This window comes from Stegostoma tigrinum, chromosome 30 (genome assembly GCF_030684315.1).
Source record: "Stegostoma tigrinum isolate sSteTig4 chromosome 30, sSteTig4.hap1, whole genome shotgun sequence".
NCBI classification, from domain to species: Eukaryota; Metazoa; Chordata; class Chondrichthyes; order Orectolobiformes; family Stegostomatidae; genus Stegostoma; species Stegostoma tigrinum.
In genome coordinates, this window is record NC_081383.1 from 29971391 (window position 1) to 29997789 (window position 26399).

At 40.7% G+C, this 26399-nt stretch overlaps 1 protein-coding gene across 1 annotated transcript in view; it reads left to right on the plus strand.

Annotated features, from left to right (window-relative positions):
• The first annotated feature begins 6573 nt into the window (after nt 1–6573).
• Nucleotides 6574–26399, plus strand: part of mydgf (myeloid-derived growth factor) — a 42753-nt gene continuing 22927 nt past the window's right edge. The window contains exons 1-3 of the mRNA XM_048559490.2: nt 6574–6623; nt 9076–9334; nt 20497–20547. Of these exons, the coding sequence (XP_048415447.2) occupies nt 6574–6623; nt 9076–9334; nt 20497–20547 (360 nt within the window). The remainder of the gene's footprint in view (nt 6624–9075; nt 9335–20496; nt 20548–26399) is intronic.

Sequence of the window (26399 nt, forward strand, 5' to 3'; positions counted from 1 at the left end):
ATTCCCTTGATTGGTATCTGAGGCTTTCCTTGACTTCCTCTGCCGGGAACCACTGATTGAAGGGTGCCTCCTTGGACCTCAGTGAGGGATACTCCTCTACGACTCTGAGACATGGCTGCTTGCTTGCTGCATATTCAATGTTTTTGCCTCATAAGATGCAGGTGCAGGTGTGAAATTGTTGTAGGACAGTACTGTACAGCAAGATATACATTCCTTGAGTGGGGACTGCTGACAAGCAAGGCAAGCTGCACTAACAGGCCAGGCAGGGATGCTGCGAGCTTCCAGGTAAATGTTAAGTGAACAAACATCAAGAGAGCAAGCGTGCAGGCCTGAGCTCCACCTTGGCCCAATCTATGAGCTGAGTCCCTGTCCCTGTGTGTTCAAGTGTCCTTACAACAGCCTTTTCATGCTAAATGCCAGTACAGCCCACAATGCAGGTTTGTAATTCCAAAGCATCCTGCAAATGGACTGGGGAGGTGCTATGAGACTGTCAAGAGGCTGGCAAGTTTTCAGATGCCAATGTTTACAGACAAGCATTGCATGCAGCTGGTGCCCATGGATCGTGCCGCAAGATGATGCCGTGCGATGATCAATATGGTGGCTCTTTGCAGAAAATACTTTATGACTTCTATGTCAAGAATTCTTGAAGTCTCAGTTGCTCATGAGGGTGGTAGGATAGGAAGCTGCGTACAAATTAGGTGAGTTGTTAATAAGGTAAATTAACAAGTAATAATACCACTTAATGGGCAACATTCCATTGCCAGCAAGAATCTCACTCTGAACTAAGTTAATAGATGTGGCATGTTGCCCCATGTTGTAGTAGGCCTTGCTGGAACCTTGCAATTCTGCCACATTTGTTGCCATAGTCCACATTGTTCAGGCCCCTCTAAGACTCTAGTCTGATATAAAGGAGAAATGTCCATAAGTTCAGGAATAAAAATAGTCATCATACAGAGCATATCAGTCCATAAAACCATAAGATATGGGGGCAAAAGTGTGTAATTCAGCCCATCATGTCTGCTCTACCATGTATTAATAGACCAAATTTCATCCCCTGCAGTAAACTTTCTCTCTTGCCTCGAGAAGGCTGTGTCCAGCATTGGTGTTCCTGATCCTGTTTTACCCCCTTCACCACACCCCCCCAGGTCTGGGAATATCAGGTTTAACCTGGTGCGGAGTGTTCTCCCCATCAAGAACTCTGATGGAGCTACCCCTGTAGTTGCGTGAGGGGTGGTCCTATCATCAAACAGGAACAGTTTGCTGTCGAGTAAAGTCGTAGTCTGTTGCTTTAAGCCTGCCTTTAACATTTGGACTGCTCTTTCCACCAGACCATTAGACAATGGAAGGTATGGAGCTGTCCTCAGATGTTGAATACCATTTGAATTTGGGAAATACTGAAATTCCCCATTGGTTAATGACATCCCATTGTCTGTGACTAATACTTCTGGGATTCTGTGTATTGTAAATGATGCTCACAGGTTTTCTATCATCATTCCCGAGTTTGACAAATGAAGCCTATGCATGGCCAACCACTTTGAATGGGCATCCACAATGTCCAAGAACGTTGTGCCCATAAAAACACCAGCATAGTTGATGTGTAACCAAATCTAGGGTTTACCCAGCCATCCCACAAATGTTGGGGATCTGCTGCAGTAATTTTTGACCTTGTTGTCACTCTGGGCACTGCCCCACCAACACAGCTATGTTTGCATCCAATCCTGGCCACTAAACATAACTTCTCACCAACATCTTCATTTTCGAAACCCCTGGATGATCCTGTTTTAGTTTTGCCAATATGCGATCTCTGTGTCTGCAGTCTCATGTTCTCAGCAGTGACTGGAAGGATGTCCAAGTTCAAAATTAGAATGGTCTCTTCCGGGAGAGGGACCACTGATGGTGTATCTGCCAGTGGGAGGTAGCTCGAGGCATCTGCATTTGTCACTTCGCTTCTTGGACAGTGTTCCATCTTGGAATTGTACACACAGAGAATAAGGGGCCACTGCTGAATTTGACCAGAAGATATGGGCAGTGTGGCCTTGTCTTCTTTAAATAGCCCTAGCAGAGGTTTGAAGTTTGTTACCATGAAAAATTTATGTCCATAAAAGTGTTGGTGGAATTTTCTCATACAGGAGAGGACCGTCAAACCTTACTTCTCTATCTGAGCATATCTGCATTCAGCATCAGCCCAAGTCCAGCAAGAATTCCCCTCTGTTGGGCCACTGGTGCTCTTTATTCATCTTCCTGGTTATTCATCATTTACCTGGATGATATGCTATCTGGGGTAGGCCTTGTAAAATGTTCTCCATTGTCCGCTAGAAAGGGGTACAGGCTGATGATACCCCAAATGGCAGCCTTTATATTGGTATAATCCCTTATAGATATTAATAGTGGCACACTTCTGAGACTCCTTGTCTAGTTGCAATTGCAAGTATGCATGGCATATGCCCAACTTCATGAAGGACAGAACCCAGCTGGTTTTGTGTGCATGTCGTATATGCAAAGGATCAAGTATGTATCCAGCTGCAAGAAGTAGTTTACTGTTTGCTTAAAATCTCCACAAAGGCAAAGCAGCCTGCCAGGCTTCACAATCAGTACAACCAGTGCTGCCCATTCTGCAAACTGTACTGGTTTGATGATTCCTTCACCTTCAGCCTTCTGATTTCCCCCTCTACTTTTGGCTTTAAGTCAAATGTCATTGGGTGGGCCTTGCACCCACCCAAGGGTCCTGGTCAACATGCAAGGTTGCCTTACCTCCTTTGATAGTCTCTACAGCTCCACGAAAAACTTCTCGGTATTTAATTAGGACTTTACTCAGGCAGCCATTCTCTAATTGAAAACTGTTGAGCCAATCAAGGTAAATCTTTCTCAACCAATTCCGCCCCATCAGGCTTGGGCCCAAGACTTTTAATACAATCAGTTGTAACTGCACCAACTGCTCCTCATAGGAGACCAGAACTGAAGTCGTACTCTTAATGTGTGACGGTTCTCTCGTATACATTCTTAGTCTGGCCTAGGTCTTGCACAAACCTAAGGGTTGGAATCCAGAACAAACTTTGTAAAACACTGGTTCTACAATCACTGATACAGTTACACTAGTATTGATTTTTTTTGGCAATGGGTGACTGTTTAACAATTTATTTTGACTGGTTCTGATTTGGATACTTTTAAGCAATTTAACTGTTCCAAACTACATGTAGGTGAACATTCCAGGGTGTGCACCCTCCTGGATACTGACCTATGAGTTCTCTTACTCAAGTCAGGTCACATAGAATCCTTTGTTTTCTTGGGTCTACATTATTAACAACTCACCATTGTAGGCAGCAACTACATTGGCTTACTGGCTTGGATTCCGAAGAACGTTTTAGCCATTTGGCTGAGGATCAGCTTTGTTTTGGGTTTTGCTGTGGGCTGAAATAGGGTCCCTCTGCTCAGGAAATGTCCTGTGTGATGCTATTGCCTACACAAGTGATGTTCCCCAAGCTCAGACAGGTGAGGGTGTCCACTTCCATTGGAATACCCTGCAGCTCCCATGCTCTACCTGCCACATTTTCTCATGACAGAGCCAGTTGTAGCGCGAATTTGAAGTCCATTTGGGTGTCAGCTCGTAGGCCCTTTTGCATGGTTATGTCATTAATTCCACATACCAAATGGTCTCTCAGCATCTAATTCGGGGTTAACCCAAAATCACATGCCTCTGCCAGTCACCTTAACCTCATCAAAGATCCTGATACAGATTCCCCTGGTTCTTGAAAAGCTGAGTAAAACTGATAGCATCTCAGATATAGAGGAGGCTTGGGGTCGTAATATTCCTTAACCAAATCTGTCAACTCTGGAAAGGTTTTTATATCTGATGCCTCAGGGAAAGCTAAGCTCCTAATAACCAAAAATGCCGTGATCCACAAGCAGTCAAAAGGATTATTTGTTGCCTTTCATCTGCCCCAGTGTCATTCACCTGGAAAAATAACACGTTCTTTCCATATACTAGGCCCAATCTTTGACTGCATGATTGAAGGTGTCAAGCTTTCAAAACAGAGGCGTGATGCCATAAATGGTCACCCCAACTCAAAGATGACTGTTGCAAGTGAATTTTATTCAGGCACTACAGTTTTCCCTCATGGCCACCAAAATAACAGCACGGAAGCTGGTATCCCATCGACAAGTCATTCTTTACTTATATGTGTACAGTACATGGACTCTGAAGAGGTAGCTCAGAGCCAGCCCCAAGGTGAACAGGACCCCTGACACTCCTGTTATTTCTATCAGTCAGGACACCCTGATTGGTCCAGGCTAACAGCTCCAATCAGGGAACTCATATTCAATGCAATCTACCTGGCCAAACTCATCCCAATCACTACAGCAAAATGTATTCTAAACATGGTCTACTATAGCATCCATTAACATATTTGTTACATGGTTTGTTGTTTTTTTGTTGGAGTCCATTACAGATCTAATTATTCTTTGTGTGAACAGGGACATCCCGATATCAATCAAAATTTAATTTTCATTTGTATGTATTGTATCTCCCTGTCTTACCCTTGCAAAGTCATTTATCACATTAATTCAAGCTCATGTTTTATGTGTGTTTTATGATCCTTTAGAATTCTATAAAATATTCCATCTATCTTATCCCATATGTGAAGAATAGCTCATATGGGAGGTGGACTGAAGGACAATCATCAATGTAGAAATAATATTCCAGTATACGTTTCAAGCAACCATACACAAGATCTTATCTCTCTGTATCCTGGTCAACGAGCGTGGAACTATGCTGTAGCACGAGTCAATGTTTAGGGAATGCAGGGATTAAATATGGAGGAATTGCACAGCAAGAGTCAGCACCTTCAGGAGCAGTAAGAGGCTTTTTTTGAAAAAAGCAAGAGAACTGTATGGCTTTAGGGAATGAAGCTGCTGTTCATTAAATAGCTCAACGTATTTTCTGGACAGAGTATCTATTTCTCTTCAACACAGTACATTAACTCAACTGTTACAGGAAGGATCCAGATGTTAGTGGAAATGTGGTGAGGTAAGAAAAATCATCTGTTCAATGTTAGAAAGTCAATGTTTACTCAGCTTAAGACAATCCTGGAAAACAGCTTTCAGTCTAATTTAGACAGGCATGTAAAAGGCATTGCTGCTTAGTCTCTGCCATGTATTTTAGTTTATAGACTGTTAAGTGAACTCCTTCACTGGCATTACAGACAACTGGTGAGTTTACTTTATAAACTGAGGCCCATATGCTGTCAACAACTTCAGCCAATGTCTCAGAAAATTTGGTATTATTTGATAATCTTTCTTGTTTAGGGAAACTGTTAACTTGGTTCAAATCTAGTTCAAATTGATAGCATAAATTTCTCCCCTGTCTGTGAGCTATGATGGCATGTGGGAAGACAGTCTCACACCAGATGTTATGGTCTCAGAAACTACCACAAAATAAATTCTAATTAAGAAGTAAATTGGTAAACTCACTCAGAGGTCACAAGTCACCTGGAGTGAAACATGGGGAAATGCTGCACCGTAGCAACAGGATGGGTGGAATCTTATAAGGTCTTGAAAAAAGTAGGTTATGGAGAAAAGTCTGGGAGAATTGAGTGATGAATTCAGCAAGTTCTTTTCTTGACATTGCAAGAAAAAAAGTACATTTTTCAACGGAGTTCTGAGTGGGTGCCAGTCAGTGATGACTTGATTATTGCTCATTAACACCCTCACTGACATTAAATCTCACCTTATTAGTGTGCAGGCTCCTGCAGTGCTCCAGATAGAAATTGGTCATCAGAAATTCCCAACATCAAAGTCAGAAAAGTCAGCTGCAACGCCAGCTTATCTCTTGCTCCACTAGATGGAGCAATGACATCTCACAGCATGCACTGCATGAACCCCACATCCACAAATCTTGGCAACCGAACATCCCAGCTTCTCTGCACCATCTAAGCACATCTGATCTACCTACAGTACGGCTCTGCACTTTAATGCTGCATTTCGGAGTGCACCAGCACCGCTCATTGCCATGTCTGCTGCAAGGACGTTTTGTGTGTTTAGACAAGCACCCAAACTCATGGATTAGAACAGGTTGCATCTCGCAGCTACTTGCTTGCTCTCTGACTGCTCACTCATTGTGAGCTTGTTTAGATACGAACAGGATTTCTGCCTTGCCTTACAATGCTATGCCTTGACTTCTGGCACAAACGCAAAGCCAGGCAGCTTGTCATTGTTGTCAGCAGTCACAGGTCAAGGGGATGGGCATGGTGCTGCAAGTCACCATACTGCTTCAGCGTTACACTTACATCATGTGGTAACAGACCCACATTACAAATGCTTCAATCAGATAGCCAAGTTTCAAAGTTGGGAGGGGAGTAATACTCAGTCACACCAAGGAAGATACCTTTCAGTCAGACCGGTCTTGTGTGAAGACATCTATTTCTGCACCATCACAAGCACTAGGCCCTCACTAGTCCCTGTCCGCAAAGTGGGACACCAATTTCCACATTGCATCCAAATCTGGAGCAAACATCACAAACCATTCGGGGTGGCTCGGATTTACCAGTGTTTGTCCAAGTTTGCAACAGCCTTTTAAGGATGGTGTTGGCATCCGGGCTGACAGTCTCTTCTGGGGTACCCCTTCAATGGTAAGTACTTCCACTTACAATGGGTCTAGAATTGGATGAGAGGGGTTGCTTGAGGGTTCTGCACAAAATTCGATAATAGTGGCACTTAGCCAAGGTATTGTAAGATTCAGCTAGAGATATTTTTCTGAGGTTGGAATTTGAGATCTTGGATGGATGGTGGGTGCTTTGCCTTGTATTAACTATTGCTTTCATGACATGGGAATGGTTGATTATGGCTGTAGGTGTTTGATATTGTTCAACACTCACAATCCTCACCTTGCTGAAGAACCATGACTAAAGAATAACAGACCATCTTTGAGGGTGAATAGCCTGCTTTTCCTCTCGTACCCTCTGAATATTCCCATGCACTTCACTTCCAATGAATTAGTTTTAAGATACAGTCTTTGTTAAACTGACAAACCAGTTAATCTCATTTGGCTGCTGCCAGTTAGGTAAGGACTATTGACCAGGGCACCTAAAAGATTTGAGATTTATGACATCCAGCCGTACAGGTGAGCATGCTTTGCTTTCATGTATAGTTGTATGTACAAGAATGCCATGTTTCCTCAGTACTGCATTGTCAGCCCATGTTTTAGTTTTCAGCTTCAAGTGGACCAGGGCTGGATTTGCTGAAGTTAGCTCAAGAGGTACCATGGTGTAGGGAGAAGTGCTATCGAGTTAGTTAATACCGAGTAAATATCCTACATTGTTTTGTTGCTTAAAACATGGTAAAAATATGCAATTTGCTGCCACGAGCGTAACTTTGGTGAATAGCAAATATGCATTTAAGGGGAAATTAGATGACGCGCAAGAGAGAAAGCAAAGGAATTGTGATGGAATTAATTAAGAGGAGTGGGAGTAGACTTAGATGCCAGCGCTAAAATGATGGGCTAGATGGCCTTCTCTATTCTTTGAACACCCTCTGTAACAAAATACAAGTTTGTTTTCTGTATAAAAAGTAATTCCACAGTTAAACAAACAGCCAGTGCTGACATAATCAGCTAATTGGTCTCTGTTAGTGCTTTGTGTGTAGTGATCCATTGCATTTGGACAATACAAGTACAAATGCTAACACTTTAAAAAATTAACTGGAAGAAACATTCCCTCGAAAAGTGCGAAACTTGGAAGTGTTAATGTTCAAATAAATTTAGATGTGCTTGTGCAAAGTTCACAGAAAATTAACATGCAAGCACCACAAGCAATTAGGAAGGCAAATGACATGTTGACCTTTATTGTCGGGGGACTGAAGCGCAGGAATAAAGAAGTCTTGTTACAGGGTTTTGGTGAGACCATAGCTTAGGTACCGTATGTTGTTTTGGTTACTGCATTTATGCAAATAAATACTTGCAGTTGAACCAGTATAGTAAAAATTCACTGAATTAGTCCCTGGGATGAGGAGATTATCCAATGTTTAAGGGTTAGAAGATTGAGATGTCATTGAAACGTACAAGTTTCTGAAAGTACTTGATAGGATAGACGCTGACAGTTTCTACTGGTCAGAGAATTTCAGGATAAGAGGTCAATCATTTAGGGTAAAGGTGAGGTATTACATTTTGGTAATACAAACAATGACAGGACTTATACAATTAATGGTAGGGGCCTGGGTAGCGTGGCAAAATCAAGAGACCTAGGGATTCGGCTACACAGTTCTTTGAAATTTGCTTCATAGGCAGATAGGGTGGTTAAGAAAGCATTTAGCGTGCTTACCCTCATTGCTCAAACCTTTGAGTATAGGAGTTTGGATGTCATGTTGAGGTTGTACAGGACGTTCGAGTACTGTGTGCAGTTCCAGTCACTCTGCATATGGAAGGATATTATTAAATTGGAGAGAGTTCAGAAAAGATTTACCAGCATGTTGTGGGAATGGAGGTTTTGAGATAAAAATGTATTGGAAAGGCAGGGACATTTTCACTGGAGCGTAGGAGGTCAAGGGTGGCATTATTATGGTCTATATAATAATGAGGGACATAGATAAGCTGAATGACAGGGTTTTTTCTCTAGGGTGGGGGAAGTTCAAAACAATGGGGCACATTTTTAAGATGAGAGGAGAAAGATTTTTAAAGGACATAATGGGCAACTTCTGTACAGAGTAGCTTGTGTGCAGAATTAACAGTCAGGCAAAGTGGTGGATGCAACACAGTTACAGTGTTTAAAAGATATTTGCATAAGTACATGAATAGGAAAGGTTTGGAGAGATATGGGTCAAGCGCAGGCAAATGGGACTAGTTAGTTTGGGAACATGGTCAAAATGGACTTGTTGGACCGAAAGGCCCGTTTCCGTGAAGCAAAAGCAAAATAAATGCTGGAGAATTTAGCGGGTCAGGTAGTTTCCATGAAGAAGCAAGCTAAGCTTTTGAGTCTAGATGATTCATTAGAGTTATTCTAGTAAATTGCTCCTTTCTAGGGTTTGTTTCCGTGCTATATAACTATCTTAATGTCATGCTTATCTACATTTTTTTTGTCTATCTGCCAGCAGCCGTTTCGAGAACGCGTCCGAGCGGCTGCCCGATAGCTGGATGGCACGAGGGTATAGCCGTCAGCAGCAGGGCGGCTGCGCAGTGAGGCGCGGGCCGCTGACCGGAGCAGGAGGTGCAATGGCGCGGGCTGGGTGCGCGCTAATGGCCGTTATTTTGATTTGCGCGGCCGGCTCGAGCGGTGCGGCCGAGCTGTCGCGCACGGGAGAGTTCGATGTCAGGCCTGGTGGCCTGGTGCACTCGCACAGCGAGACACTGGTAAGAGAACCGCTGCTTATTGAAGGGCTGAGGAACTGGGCCAGAGGCTTCCGGGATGCCGGAATGCAGACTGTCAGGGTTTCGGCTCAGGCTGGAGCCGCCACGTCAGCCCTTGTCCCAGGGCAGCCGTGACAATGACATTTGAAGCTTCATTCCCTAAATCCAACAACAGCTGAAAGTCTCCACCCGCACTTTATGCCACTTTCCCAGTTTGTTGCCGGGTATCGAGGAGCAGCGTAGACTGGACACAAATTATTTGCATTTATATAGTGCCTTTCACAGTCATCGAGTGTGCTCAAACCCTTGACGAGCCAATAAAAGTTTTGTTTTGAAGCAGATGGTAATTTAGGAAATGTGGAAACCAATGTGTACACAGTAGAATCCTGAACCGAGAAATGCGGTAATGATTAGATAGTTTTGATGGTCATTGAAGGACAAATACGGCCTGGGAGATCAGGGATTATCCCTGCCCCCTTCCAAATAATACAGGGGATCTTTTATGTTGCCCTGCGAGGCTGGATGGAGCCTCAGTTTAATATTTCTATTAGCCCACATACTCCAAAGACCAGAGAGTCGTTGGAACAAGCCTCCCCAACACAGCAAAGAAATTTCCCACACTGGGACTAGGCATGCATTCTTTGGTGTTGAGAGGAATGAGAGTCGATCTTGCGGAAACTCATGAAATTCTTGGTGATGGACTAGATGCAGAAAGGATGTTACCTCTGACGATAGAGTCTAGAACTAGAGAACAGTTTCAGAATAAGACACTGGGAGTCAGGTAGGGGAGAACTTCTATCAGAGGTGGCAAACATTTGGCCTTCTGTATCCTGGGGTCTTTAGAAGTTAAATCATTAAGTAAGTTCAAGACAGAGATTGATAGATTTCCAGTCACTAATGACATTAAGGGATACAGGGATAGTATGTCACTGAAGTGAATGATTAGCTGTGATTTAGAACTTGCAACAGGCCTGGGGCTGAATGATCTTGTACATCCCTGTCTTCTGCATTGAGCGAACGCTTATTGTTGAACAACTACATCTGAGTGTCCTACATTGCCTGCATAGCTGACACCTGGTAAGCAGAAGAAATGGTTTAAAGACATTCTCAAAGCATCACTCAAATGAATCCTGGGAAACTTTTGGCCAAGACTCCCCAGCTGAACATAGTGTCCACAAAGATGGAAGTATTTTGACCCAGGCGCAAACAGCAGAAAGACTGTGCAAAAATCAGAGCATTCTGTTCAACTGCCTCATCAAACATCACCGGTCCCATCTGTAGCAGGGTGTGTGGCTCCAGCATTGGACTATTTAGTCAATCTTGGGACCCACAGTACCTAAGTGGAAAAAAGTCGTTCTTGGTCCTAACAGGTTGCCTAAGAAGAGAAAAGAAGTTCTGGACTATGACTTGAGGATACAGTCTTCTGATTTTTGAGTTGAGAAGTACCATCAGTGGAGCCAAGGCTGACACCGAGGAATAGCCAAAAAAACAAGCAAATGATGAATGCAATCTATTCTCTCTCCTCCTCCTTGACCCTACTCTTGCCACTGCTCCTGTGGTGGGTGGTGAAGGAATCCCAATTGTTACCACTGACGCTAATCCCAGAAGGAGCAGTAAATTGTGGAGTATTTAGCAATATGCTGCTGATCCTGCTTGGGTACTTTTGAGTTGCAGGAAAAAGGTTTACCTTCACATCGCCAATCAAATCTGTGTACAGTGCACAGCAGATCATTTGCAACTAAATTTTGTCAATCATTTTAATCGGACACCGAAGAGCTTTTACATAGACAAGTGAAGATATGCTAGGAGTTTTGGTGAAGTAGGTTGTGGTTTACCTTACCTCTAAACATAAAGATTAGTTAGTCCAGCCCCTCAAGCCTGTTCCAGCATTCCTAGATAATGACTGATCTGCAGCAAACGTTAATATTTGTCCTGTTCGCCCTGTTTTCTTTAATATCTATGATTTAGAATTTTGTTTTAGTTTAAAGTTGATCTTGAATTATCTTTGTGGAAGAGAGTTACAAATTTTTACCACCCTGCTGTGTGTTTACAAGGTTCCCTAAAATTTTGGAAGGATGTAAAGACATTACAGTTGAATAAAGATTTATGTGAATAGTTCTGAGTGAGGAATTTTAGTTGCATGTTAGGATAGAGATGCTGGACTGTTCTCTTTGGAAAATAGAGAATTAAGCAGAGACTTAATGAAGGTAATCAAAATAAGGAGGAGTTTGATAGTGGGATGGAGAAATTGCACTAGTTAACTGAAAACATTGGGAAATGCAGGACAGTAGTTTAAGGTGATCAGAACAGAAGTAGTGGCGGCATGAGTATTTTTAATGTAGTGAGTAGTTGGGATTTGGAATACATCATCTGAGAGAGATTGGAAATCGATTCAAATGTCCAAAAAGACTCGGATAATTATCTTGAGAAATAATGCTACAAGGAAACGTTAGGATTGCGGGAGTTGATGAATTGCTCTTGCAGTGTGTTACATAAATATGACAGTTTAAGTGGTCTCCTATACAGCAATTACTCTATGGAGACTTTTTTTTACAGGAGTAATCGTTTTTATTAAGGGAATGTTGGGAAACCAGAATACATCCAGAAAATGGTTCAAGTGTCAAAATCAATCTGCAGAAATAAGTCAGCCCCATTACCATCTTCGTGGGCAGATCAAGTCTTGTCATAACAAGTTTTATATGGTGGGAGGCCTTTTGTATGTTTCCAATATCTTCTGAATCTAGCAACTGTTTAAAATTAGTTAACAGCTGAAAAAATATTAAAAATTTTGATGCTAAAAATCATGTTTGAAGTAGAATAATGGATACCTTTGCTTCGATATTTAAAGCATTTTTGATCAATGAGTAAAGATCAACAATTGGGGAATTCCATGTCTTCTCAGTCTGACCGATGATTATCATTCTTATTGAAACATCAGTGTTTGCATTCTTTGTAGTGTGCAGTCATATAAAGATATTTTGCTGGATTTTGTAGGAGCAGTATCTGCTTTCCTGACAATTTAAATCAAATAGTAAGCCAAGGTGATATCTAGGTGTGCTGCAGCAATTGTCAGGAGGAGCTAATCAAATTGAAGGTTTCGTACACCATGAATTGGAAAGAACTTATAATTGAAATTGCAATAAAGTGAAATGTGATTGCATTAAAACAGAAGTTAAAGTAAAGATGAACAGACTTGTTTTAAAACATGGTTCTTATATTACTGGGGAGAAATTTGACATCCCAAAATATAAATTGGCTTCTCAGGCCATGGAGGATGTCTAACTGTACTGATGAAATTAGTTAATACTCCAGTTACATGTTATTCAATCAGGTGGTACTTTTGCAAGGTTTTTATTATTTTTACAAGATGTAGTTGTCACTGCTTAGGCCGATGTTTATTGGCCATCAGTATGCTTTGTAAACCTTAGTGGTGAGCTTCCTTTTTGAACTACTGCAGTGTTTGGATTGTAGGGACATGCATGATGCTACTAGGAAGGGAACTCCAGGATTTTAACGCAGCAACAATGAAGGAATGGTAGTTTAGTTCCAAGTCAAGATTGTGTTAGATTTGGAGTTTCTGCAGGTGGAAGTGTTCCTATGTGTCTACTGTCCTTGTCCTTACAGGCGTTACAAGTTGAGGGTCTTGGAAGGTACTATTGAAGAAGTTTTAGTGAGTTATGTCAGGACATCTTGTAGATGGTGCACACCACTGTTACTGTTACTGCACTGAAGGAAATGAATGTTGAATGTTATTTGATTAAGTGCTGTGAGTAATTCTTAACTGAAATTTTCTCCAGGTCTGGACTATTAATACTAATAATCTAAGCACTTCATATTACATGCTTTGAAAGCAACTAAATTAGCTACACTTCGATGACAGGTAGTCTTCTCTAAGTAAATCCATTGTAAAAGTTTTGCATGACACAGTGGCAGTTGAAGTTGATTCATTTTGTATTTTGAGCTAGGTAGTTTTTTAAATCATTTTTAAAAACTCCACATGGAAAAAAGATGAATTCACAAGTAAATGAATTTGTAAGGTAGTGTGGTGGCTGAGATTTCAGGTAACTTCATTCAGATAAAGAAGGAACAGAATTAAACTAGATCGATTCAATTTATTTTAAAATGATTCCTGTCTGCCCAGTTCAAAGAATTAACTAGTTACTAACTTAAAACATTTTTTGATAGCCTTTCAGGATTCTTTCTTTCGTCAGTTGATCTGTTTTGCTTTTGTTTCTAATAAAATAGGATTTAAAGGCTTCACAAGTGAGATCACTTCCAAAGTTTCCTGGACACTTTGCTAAATTTTAAGGAGTGTAGATTTCTCAAGATTCTTTCGTCTTCAGAAGCAAATTACTAAGTATGCCTAGTGAGTATCTGTACACCTTCTGCACTTGGGCAGTGTGCAGGAAAACACAGTCTCATAAACAGACCTTTACTTCAAAATTGGATTCTGGACTCCCTGCTGGGACATTTAAAAATCACTAGATAAAATTGGTTTTGGTTCATAAACTTTAGTACCTGATTTCTATTTAAAAGTTTTTTTCAAACTCAAAGTGAGATTTAAAATAAATGCAAACTTTTCATCTTTGCATGATTGACAACATTAGGGAAGATTAATACAGGCTTATATCTTGCTGAAATATACAATCAGAGGTTAACTCTAATGTAGGAACAGCATTTAAAGGACAGAAGGACCAAGTCATTGTTGACATGGGATTTCACATGTATGGAAGGAAAGGAAAACACTTAACAGATTCATGAAATTTGAACAGTTGCAACACATTTAAACGACATCTTTGTCAATAGTTTCATTCTCTGTAAGGTTGAGTTATAAAAATCATTTACTGTGAACTTGTGGAGTATTAAATAGAAAATTGTGTGGCAAGATGTAAATTATTTAATGATTTTTCTGTTTTGTTCACTGTCCAGCTGAAGCATGGTAAGATTACTCACTCCCAGACTTCTGCAGTTATTGTCAATTTTGCCAGGAGGTGGTGATTACAAACCATGTTTCACTTTTACACAACTCGCTTTCTGACTCTATTTGTCACTGTTTACCCATCCAGTGTTTTAAACAGAAAATAAAGCACACTCCCCTCTCTTAAACTGAAAGTGAAGTGCTCTTTACACTGTCTCCATCCCAGGAAGGGACCACAATAGGTTAGGTACAGAGTAAAGTTTCCCTGCTAACTTTATCGTTGTGTTGGAGCAGTTTGATGGATACACTGCTGAGCTGTGTAATTCTAAAGCATCTAATTTCTGAGTGAAGATTGCATTTGTCAGCTTGGATACTCTTGTCATATTACAAATTGCACTAGGTGCTGAATAAAAATAGTTGTGCTTGTCCGTCTTAATCATGTTTACGTAAAGAAATATTGACAGGCTATGAAATATTGGGGAAGGCTTCCCCATTTTTATCTAATGTCAAAGTAGTAATGCTGGTGAAGCTATCAACATTTTCTGTAATTAACTTTCTGAAGCTGACTAACTTCTGTAGTCTGAATATTGTTATGACCTGGTGAAGAGGGATGCAAGAGCTGTCCTCTTTTCAACCTCCTCACTTGGTTGAAACAAAAATGTGTTCCTCTTAGCACAAGGCTATACCTTTGTTGAATAAAAATATATTTACCCAATGTTTACTGTATCTTTGAGCCAATTACTAGATTCTCATGAGCGAGCAATTTTATTATCTAATAGATAATTAAAAATTAAGACATAAAGGCAAGCATAGACGCAAGTACAAAGTTATAAAAAGGGATAGTGTTCAGTATGAAGGCAGTATAAAGCTTGATGTCCTTGGGTATTTTAACCTGTGACCATGGTTGCCTAATTAAAGTCTTCTATCCTCAACTGTAATGAGTATTTCAGCTGTCCTTTGTGTTCTTGGTGTTCCTTTTATAATCATTTGGAACTTTTCCTTTGAGAAATGAATGTTCTTTCCAGTTGGCTCTAGTCACAAATCCATATCCCTAGCTCTGTTAGAAGCAGTGCCCTGAAATATGTCAGTTTTTGTATTTCAATGCCTGAGTTTATTATGATGTGGATGTGCCGGTGTTGGACTCGGGTGGACAAGGTCTGAAGTCACATGACACAGGCTGTCGTGCAGCAGGTTTATTTGAAATCACAAGCTTTCGGACCGCTGGTCCTTCATCAGGTGGAGTGAAGAGGAACACACAGGCAAAGAATTTATAGGTAGAGAGATCAGATCATACAAATGGTGTGAGAAGAATGTCAACAGGCTGAATAGTAAGTCTGCAGGTGATCAAAAGTGTCAGATGGTGTGAGTAAAGTATCAACAGCTGAAAAGCAAGTGAAGGGATGCCCTATAACCTGATCAATTGATGCAGAGAGTAATCACAAAAAATTAAAAATAAGATGGTGCTGGAGACGAACCAAATGGCTAGACTAACATGATAGGTATGAGTCACGTGCAGAGGGTCTAACCAAAGTAATAAATAATCCAGAACTGTCCACACTAAAGTAGTCAGATCATAACTTGTTATCAAGGTGTTTGCGTCAATACAGGACAGTAAGGAAGATTTTACAGATACAGGACAGTATGGTGGGGTTATATGTAATGTGACAACAACCCAAGATCACAGTTGATTGACATGTTTGCGGTTTTCCCCTTGAAGGAATGTGCTATTGCTGTAAGCTATGAAGTTTATCCAAATGGAGAGAAACTTCCCGGTGCAGGGAGCTCTGGGTGTCCTTATGCATGAAATCAAGTTTGCAGATACAGCAGGTAATCATTTATTGCTGAAGGAATGGCTTATGGAAGTAGAGAATTGTTGCTGGAATTGTATAAGGCATTGGTGAGATTGTATCTGGAGTACTGCATACGTTTCCATTCCCTTTACTTGAAGGATGTAATTGCCTTAGAGGCATTTCAGGGAAGGTGTGATTAATTCCAGAAATGAAAATCTATCTTTGAGAACAGATTGCGTAGTTTAGGCCTATATCCTCTTTAGAAGAATGAGAGGTGATCTAATTGAAATATGTAAGATGCTGAAGAAGATTGACAAAGTAGATAGAGGATGTTTCTTTATATGTGGTAACCTAGAACAAGAGGGCATAGTTTTAGTCTAAGGGGTGGCAGATTTAAAAGAGATGAGTCATTATAGGGTGTCCCCCTTATTTTGGAAAGCTTGTATTTTTGAACTGACACTATTCATGGGTGCATTGATACTAATTCTAAAGATCTGACATAGGAACGATTCCCCTTTACTTATGGACAGCTATTTCATGTTATCCTGCATTATGTTCCAACGTGCATATAAATCAAGTCATGAATGGACTCGAGAACGAAATTTGTTCACAACCCGGGGACGACCTGTTATTTTCTCAGAATCATGAATCTGTGGTATTCACTATCTCAGAGGTCAGTGGATGCTGGGACATTGAATAAATTAAAAGAGGAGATAGACAAATGATTAATTTGTAATAAGTTAAAGTGTTTTGGGAAGTGGCAGGCAAGGGCAGACGAGGTTGTGATGTGATTGGCCGTGATGAGATCAGCCATGATCATATTAAGGAGCAGACTTCAGGCATTGAATTGCCTCTTCCTGCCGTAAAGTCTTTTGCTTTTTTTGGAACATGTATGCTCAAATAGAAATAATTTCTGAATGTCAAATCTCTAATCAATTATTGTTCTTATTCTTCATATTTGGTGGCGAATAGTGATGTTGGTTCGGACTCAAGATACATGGGCATGATGGGCAAATATGCCTCCTGAAGCAACCAAGTGCTCCTGAAAATTCAGAACTTACTCCCCAGTAAGTCGAATAGAAGGAATCTCTGAGGTGTTCTTCCTCTAAACATAGGCTGCTTCCCAAATAAGAACCTGCAAATGGTATGGGGGAGGAGAGGGGCTGCAAAGGAGTGAAAGCAGTTTTAAACCTGTTAACAAATACTGGGCCAATGGGTGCCATAAAAAGTTGAAACCAATGAGTTCCTTACAAATTAATGTAGAATCTCTGGTGCATAAGTTCAGGAGCTACTGTATGAGGAAAAGGTACTGTTTTCCATTTGTAATAAGTACAGCCAATTGTTAAATGAGACTCTGAGATTGAGATACAGTAAAATGGGTTGTAACTGACTGATTAAAATGTTCTAACTTTGTGTCTGTGCATTTAAAATAAATCAAGTTATGAATGGACTTGAACGAAATCTGTTCACAACTCGGGGACGAACTGTTATTTTCTCAGAATCATGAATCTGTGGTATTCACTATCTCGGAGGTCGGTGGATGCTGGGACATTGAATAAATTAAAAGAGGAGATAGACAGATGATTAATTTGCAGTAGGTTAAAGGGTTTTGGGAAGTGGCAGGCAAGGACAGACGAGGTCATGATGAGATCAGCCACGATCATACTAAGGAGCAGGCTCAAGGCGTTGAATTGCCTCTTCCTGCTCTGAGGTCTGCTTTTTTTGCAACACCTATGCTCAAATAGAAATAATTTCTGAATGTCAAATCTCCAATCAATTTTGTTTTTATTATGCATAGAAATGTACGTCAGTTGTTTTGAAAAACAATCTTCAGTTAACTTGTGTCTGTTGTCTTATGTCAGTTTATTAACACTGTTGTGGCTAAAGGTTTAATGAAGGGTTGATAGTTTGTTGAGTTTATTGATGAATTCATTTAATTCTGCTTCTGTGTGAGTCGATGTCAACACAAATAAATAAGCTATTGTTACTGAGACTATGTCATCTAATAAATCAGGAAGTGTGAGTGGAAAAGGAGTCTGTGAAAACCGAAAGAGAAAATCTCTAGAAGAGAGCCTTAAAATGTAAATTATCTTGTGCTCTGCTATGTGTATTCTTTGGATTAAATATTCTTTGGATTAAATATTCTTTGGATTAAATATTCTTTGGATTAAATATTCTTTGGATTAAATATTCTTTGGATTAAATATTCCTTGGGTACAAACTTGAAATATATCTTTTTCATAAACTCTTGTTACATGTGAGCTTTATGCACCTGTTTAACTTGCACGCTTTTAGCTTTTTTTGGCTTTATCTATCTATCTATCTTTCACTTGGACCTTTTGGGAGGTTTTGTATTTATAACTTCCAGTCATTCTCTTGTAAAAGCCTTTAGCAGCCAACATTTAAGCTGATATTCTTAAAAATCTGTACTTCCTTCTTGCAACAATTTATTAACAGTACTGATTTTCTAGGCGAATGTCTTTATTGATCATCAAATGGAAATGGGCTGTTAATAGCCAAGCTGATTTTATGTCAGAGCTTTATAGAGACAGAGGTTGGACTTTAAAACAGTTACTTTTGTCATTGAAGAAAAACTTCCTTTGTATTTATTTTCTAATCAATCCGTTCATAGAGTTTACTACACACCACAGAGAGCAGGTGGGATTGAACCTTGATTGGAGGCCTAGAAATAGGGACACTGCAACTGCACTACAAAAGCTTCCTTATAAAGTTCCTGATGTTAAGTGGAGCATTTCTTTTGTAGTGTACAACAAGCACTTAAGAGTTCAGGCATCCTTAAATTAATAAAATATATCCATTAACAAAACAAAACCATAACATTTCTACGTTTATGTTCACTTGCCCCCATTGCATTGTGTTGAAATTAAATATGTGATTTTGATGCTGGACAACTTGTAAATTTCAAAGTTCTGCATTAATATAATTTAGAACGAGTTTTATATGACACACTTCTAACAAATAGTCAGATATGCTAGCATGTAAATTGTTTCAACTCTTGTGGAATGATGAGCAGTTACCTGTCGCAACACAAATTGTGCAGCTTTAAAGAATTATGTATAGTGAGATAACATACCCTCTTACATGCACCTAAGAGATGATATGCTCTATGAATTGCTATTTTTCAAATGCCCTTTATCACTAAAAAAAAACTTAACTAGTTGTTTATGAGCTGCCTGCTTTGGAAAAAGGCATGAAGACTGTCATCAAGTTTCTTTTGTCTCCGTTTTTTTTTTCTGTTCTTCTCACCAACCTTGGAGGTGTTTCCAGACTGTATAGAACAAGTGTAAAATTAGAAGCATTACACTTCTCTTCTTTCAGCTTTCTAGGCCATTTCAGAGGGCAGCCAAGAGTCAAACATATTGCTGTGGGCCTGAAATCAGATGTAGGCCAGACTAAATAAATTATTCTCTTTCCAGAAAGGTCAGGAATGAACTAGATTTTATTTTATAACCGTTGACATTCATAATCATCATGAGACTTGCATTTCCAGATTTTTATTTGTGTCACACAAGTGCCAAGCTACACCAGCGTCCAATGGAGAAAACTAAACCATTGCCCCCTTGGCATTCAGTGGCTTTAAAATCACCATATTCCCCTATTGACATCCATTGACCTGAAACTGAACTAAACTAGCCCTATAAACTCTGTAACCATAACAGCAGGTCAGAGACAAGGAATCCTGCAGTAAAGTAACTCACCAACTGACTTCCCAAAGCGAATCCACCAATGTCAGGGGCAAGTCAGAAATGTGATGGGATGCTCCCAACTTGGCAGAATGAGTACTGCTTCAAAATGTTAGTCAGGTGGACAAAAATGCACTTGGTCTTGTGTTTTCCTATGAATGCAGAACATGAAAGCAAGGCAACATGAAACCAAGGCTACATGATCCTTGTTCTGAGGAAGGCTCACTGGACTCGACGTGTTAACTCTGAATTTCCCTTCACAGATGCTGCCAGACCTGCTGAGCTCAACTTTGTTTTTGTTTGTGCATGATGCTTCTGGTCACTTGTGACTTAATTGTTAGCATGTCAGAAAGTTGACACAAGGCTAGCTGCCAGTTCTTGCAATAAAGTAACCACCTGATTAGTTCAAGGTGACATTCCACATATTCCATGAAAATTTGCTTTGAATTTCTGTGTCAGAACTTGTTTGTTGTTTTTGATTTATGGGTTTAAAAAAAACTGAAAAAAACTAAATTGGGTTTGCTGTGCATAGTTTAAAGCTGTGCTTTACCTTTTTAATTTGCAAAATGAGAGGGTGAAACTTTTAATCACCATTCGTACTGATTTGCATTTCAGCTTTGAAGACGGCCTGAAAAGGCTTTTCTGTTCAACTAAAAGAAAATGATCCAAACTGAAATTGTGAAATACAAGTAGTAAGTATAATTTTAGATTAAAATACTTCATTAAGAAAATTTACATTTTGTTTCCTTTTAGGGTGAACATGTATGCACATTCACATATGCATCTCAAGGAGGGACCAATGAGGTGAGTGGTGAACAAGTGTGCAATTAATTAATGCTTATGTTTGGACTGAAACTGTTTAAAATTTTCAAAAATTCCTAAACGTTGCAGTTGTACAGATACTATTCAGCGTTGCAAGCTGACAACTGTTTTGCATTTATAATTGCAGAAAATGGAGTTCAATACATATTCTGTTAATCACAACATTTTTGCAAGTGGAAAGCAGGCTTTCTGCTTCGTGAAGACCTGCTGCCAGTGGTTATGCTGAATTGGCCATAGCTATATGGCCCATTGTATATGATTTACAAATTGGATCAGGTCCAAGATGTGATGCGGCTATCCTACAATTGATAAGATTAAAGATCTGTCTTCTTGATCCAACGCAGCCTATGTGCTATAAGTATACCCACAGTGCTGTTAAAGGTCATAGAATCATAGAGCTGTGCAGTATAGAAACAGACCCTTCGGCCCAACTTGTCCATGCTGACCAGATAGCCTAAATTAATCTAGTCCATTTGCATTTGGCCCATATCCCTCTATACCCTTTCTATTCATATACTCTTCCAGATACTTTTTAAATATTGTAATTGTACCAATCTCCATCACTTTCTCTGGCATCTAATTCCGTACATGCACCTCCCTCTGCATGAAAAAATTCCTTCTTAGATCCCTTTTAAATCGTACACCACTCAGTTCAAACCTATGCCCTCTACTTTTGGACTGCGCTAGCCTGGGGAAGAAAACTTGACTATTCACCCTATCTATGTCCCTCATGATATTAACACTTCTGTAAGGTCACCCCTCAACCTCCGATGCTGTAGAGAAAATAGCCCCAGCCTATTTAGCCTTTCCCTATTGCTCAAACCCTCCAAGCCTGGCAACATCCTTGTAAATCTTTTCTGAACCCTTTCAAGATTTGCAACATCCTTCCTATAGCAGGGAGACCAGAATTGCACATAACATTCCAAAAGTGGCCTAACCGATGTTCTGTACAGCTGCATCATGATCCCCCAACTCTTACATTCAATGCACTACCAGTAAAAGCAGTCATACCAAAAGCTTCTTCACTATCCTGTCTACCTGTGACTCTACTTACAACAAACCATGAACCTGCATTCCAAGGTGTCTCTGTTCAGCAACACTCCCCAAGATCTTGCGATTAAGATTTGCTATTTCAAAACGTAGCATTTCACATTAATGTAAATTAAACTCCATCTGCCATTCCTGGGTCCATTAGCCCGGATGATCAAGGTCCTGTTTTACTCTGAGGTAGCCTTCTTGGCTATCCAATACACCTCCAAATTAGTTGATATCTACAAACTTACTAATCATACCTCCTATGGTCACACCCAAATCATTTATATAAATGACAAACAGCAGTGGACCCAGCACCAATCCTTGTGGCATACTACTGGTGGTCACGCCTCCAATCTGAAAAGCTACGGTGTTTGCAGGATTTTAACATAACAGCATTGAATCCAAGTGACGTGTGGCTTTGAGGGGAATGGCGCCCTGATGCATCTGTTGCCCTTGACCTGCTAAGTCAGATTTGTCTAACTATTTTCCATAGGGTGTAAAATTTCTAAATTTATCTCTGGAGGCGAATGGTGAGAGCATTTCAGAAAGTTTGGATCTGGCCCAGCAATAAACATGAATTTTGGAAAGAAAATCAAAAGCAACGAACCGACTATTTATGTAATTGAGTTGTGAATAGTAGTGGCCAATAAAAAGTGCCAAGCAGCTGAGCTAACTAATGAAACAATGTTTTTGTCTTTTTGGGTAAGAAGCAAAGCTACAGAGAGACAGTCCCAAGCCCTGATAAAAGTGAAGGAGATGAGCAGGGCTAAAGTGAAGAGTTAGGTTTAACTAACATTGAGTTTGGTTCACTTCTGGTGGTACATGTTCCAAGCTGGCTCAGTTGCTTTTATATGAAAGTGGGAATCAGAAGCAGGTTGCCTTCAAAGTGATATCCTCCTCTTCCAGCCTGCTTTGTGGATAGTATTATGGGAGGGTGGAGGGCATGGGTGGATGTGTATTTGCCTCACTTGGTATCTGGGTTTGCATACTCATTCTCCTACATATGACTACATATTCCCACCTACTCACTCTCACACTTGTCAGCTAGTCTATGATCTTAACTTCCTCTTTCGTGGGCTGTTGCCTGAGCAGAGACCTTGTGCCTTCCACACTCCTGCTTACTCCAAAATCATTGCCTATTTGCCTTGTACCTGTCCGGTGACCACCAACTTGGCAGGTATTCCACAACTACCACACCGCCCATCCCTTTCCCTCCCATCTGGAGACTCACTGCTGCCACGGCTTCTGCACGTATGCAGGCTTTGTTGTGCTTATGGAGAAGTAGTGAACAAATGCGATAACAGCAGCAAAGACTGGAATTTCAGGGCTCCCACTGTGAAGGAATAAGCATAACTTGAGGGTGGCAACCGAAGTCTTCAGTTTGGTGGAAGAGAGTCAACCAAAGATTTTGTGGCTACTTAATGGATGACTGTACAGCCATGCCAGAGGTGAATTGGAATGCTGCCATCTACATTTGCCACCTCCTGAAGAGACTTCTGTAGCTTTGAATTTGGGAAGAACTGCTATGCCTGTAATGCTGAAGATCACCAAAGGATTAAGCTTCCTCACCATAGGCTTCTTTCAAGTTGCAACTGGGCACTTGCGTAGCATCACCCAATTAGCCACTTAAAGATACATTTTTGAGGTCACCAGGCATCTTAGGAAACTCACCTGTTTAACACTTCACCAGGGACTTGGAGAGCTGAACTGTCTGATTTGCCTCCGTCACTGGATTTCCTCCAGTCCAAGCGGGCATCGACTATATTTGTTTGACACTCGGATCTCCTAGCATTCATCCAGCCAGATTCCTGAGCAGGAAGGGAGTTCACTCTTTCAATGTTCAGCTTGTTTGTGACTACAGGCAGTATTCATCCAGGCCTGTGCCTGCTATCATTAAACCATTACAATGCTCAACTTAGTTACACAGCTCTCAGGTGCTTCAAACATTCTTTCCTTCCTCTAATCTCCATTATTGGCTTGTGGAGGACAAGTGGTACACTTAAGAATTATGGCCAAGGACCTCAGTATGTAATCCCTAGACTGCTGCTGAATAATGGTACAGTGCTGGCCCCTAAAACCATTACTAGGCGCCCAGATAGTTTACTGAAGATGCGGTACTGTTGTCTGTACCATTTGAGGAAGAGCATTCCAGTACTCGGTGAACTATGTCTCTAGGCTAGTGATAGTTGTGCACAGCACAGAAAACATAGCCTGACAATGGTGGCTACTTGGGAAAAGAGAAGATGGACTAGTCATATGTTTCTTCAGATGAGGAGGAAGGGAGTCTGATGGAAATGATGATGAAAGTGAAGCTGATGCTGATCTAGGAAACATGTTCAAGAGAATTAACATGGAAAGAACTTCAGATGCTGTAAATCAGCAACATAAACATAAGTTGTTGGAAAAGCACAGCAGGTCTGACAGCATCTGTGAAGAAAACATTCAGTTAACATTTTGGGTGATCCTTCTTCAGAAGTGATGGTCGTTTGGAAAACGTTGGTTTGTATGCAGAAAATAGGGAGGAGGATGGGGTAGGGAGTAAAAGGTAGGATAAAGAATAGACCCCAAAGAGAGGGAAGTGCACCTGGATGGACAAAGGAATTGATAACGATCTGGATAGGAGGGTGAAAAGCTGTTAATGGGGACTGTTTGTGACAAACAATTGGTAGTGTGTGATGGCAGACGATGTGATGACAAGGCCTGCTGTGTGGGGTAGGGGGCTAGGTCTAGGACACGACGTTGAGTCCAGAGGGCTGCAGGTTCCCCAAGCGGAATGTGTCCATATTCCCCTTTGTAAACAGTCCCTGTTGAAGGTGGACACCCTGGTCCACTCTTCCTTCACTCCTAGCATACCCCCTACAGGACCTTCCCCTGCAACCTGCAATGGTGTAACGCCTACCCATAATCTTCCTCCCTCCCCAGTATCCCAGGGCCCAAACGTACTTTCTAGCTGAAGCAACAGTTCACCTGCATTTCCCAGAATCTCATCTGCTTTCTCTGCTCACAATGTGATCGCCTCTACACTGGGGAAACCAAGCGTTGATTGGGTGACTACTTCGCAGAACATCTACCTTCTGCTTGTAAAGAAGACTGAGCATCCAGTTGCCTGCCACTTTTAGACACCATCCTGTTCCCTGGGCAGCATCTTTGTCTTAGGTTAGCTGCAGTGTACCAGCAAAGCTTAGCGCAAGTTGGAGGAACAACAGTTCCATTTTCCACGTGGGGACCTGCAGCCCTCCGGACCCAGTACCGAGTTCAATAATTTTAGTACCTAAATTCTCCCACATCCTAGCCCCCCTACCCTACACACCAGGCCTTGTTATTCACATAGTCTGTTGTTACACACTACCGTTGTTAGTCTCTAATAGCCCCCATTAACAGCTATTTACCCTCCTAGCCAGATTATTGTCAACTCCTTTGACTGCACAACTGCACTTCTCTCTCTGGACTCTATCCTTTATCCTTATCGTTTACTCCCTACCCACCCCCTTCCCTATCTTCTGCATTTCAGCCAACGTTTTCCTAGCTACCAATAGTTCTGAGGAAGAGTCACCAGACCCGAAACTTAAATCTGATTTTTTTCTTCATAGATGCTGCCAGACCTTCTGAGCTTTTCCAGCAACTTCTGTTTATGTTCAAGAGAATATCCAGAGCAGCTACATTTGAGGGCAGATGACTTCTGACTACCATAAATGGGCAGTCAGCAAGTATTCCTGCTTTGAATCACTAGGGAATACTTCACTTCTAACATTTAGATTTTATGTTCCTTTTATTGGCATTCATTGAATTTTGAAATTTTTTTAGCTATGTTGTAATGATCCATTGATTAGTTTCCTGGCCAGAAATATGGCATCTGGAAATTGGAGCTCAGAAGGTCCCAGCTGACTTCAAAATTTGCTATCTTTCCATAAGATTTGACAGTCTGCTCACGTGCATATGCAGTGAGCTGAGAAAATTGTAATCATGTGAGATAACCTGAACTGTTCCATGAGTAGAAGCACCATAGGCCTGATACCGTATGTAGTCTCTATAAAACAGATTTCTGCCCACTGTCTCTAACGGGGAAACAAACTTCTGTGCTTCATTTCGGTAAATGTTCTTCACTTGTAAGCCCAGTCATGGATGCAGCCCCACTTAGTTGTATTTGACTTTCATGAATTTCCATATTTTTAATTTTATGTTAGGAAGTCACTGAATAGGCAACAGAGGCAGGAAACCAGATTCAGCAGTAATTATGACTTGCACTGTTGGCACAAGTAAACTAGTTGCCATGAAGCTTTAAATTATAGCTACTAAGAAAAATCTCCCTTTTATGATGGACACATTGGAACTTGTTGTTTGTGAACGCGTACCAACATTCCGTTATGTTGGGTACTTAACTGATATCTGTTTTCTTTACTGATGCTCATTGAATTTGGATACTACTTCTCTCTAATTCATCTTGCTTCCCATGAAACCTGAAAATCAGCATGCAGTTCATGTCCTACAGCTCGTACTTTCTCAAAGAAATTTGAAATGCTTCGTGTTTAGATTGGAAATCTTAGTTTGGAAGGCTTGAATGTGTTGATATTTGCTGATTGTTTAATCTCCGTTTAATAAACCTGAATTAATATTCCAGTGTTATTTTGCCTGATTTAACATCTTCCTGATGGAAATTTCTTTTTAATCAGCTTTTTACTGGCCACACTTTCGAAGACTGCACTTTCAGTTTTCAAGCGTGCAGCTGCTATGATTACTGTAAATTAACTGACTATAGGACATAAATAGTGAAGATTTTCTGTTGTAAGTGTCTTTGTTTG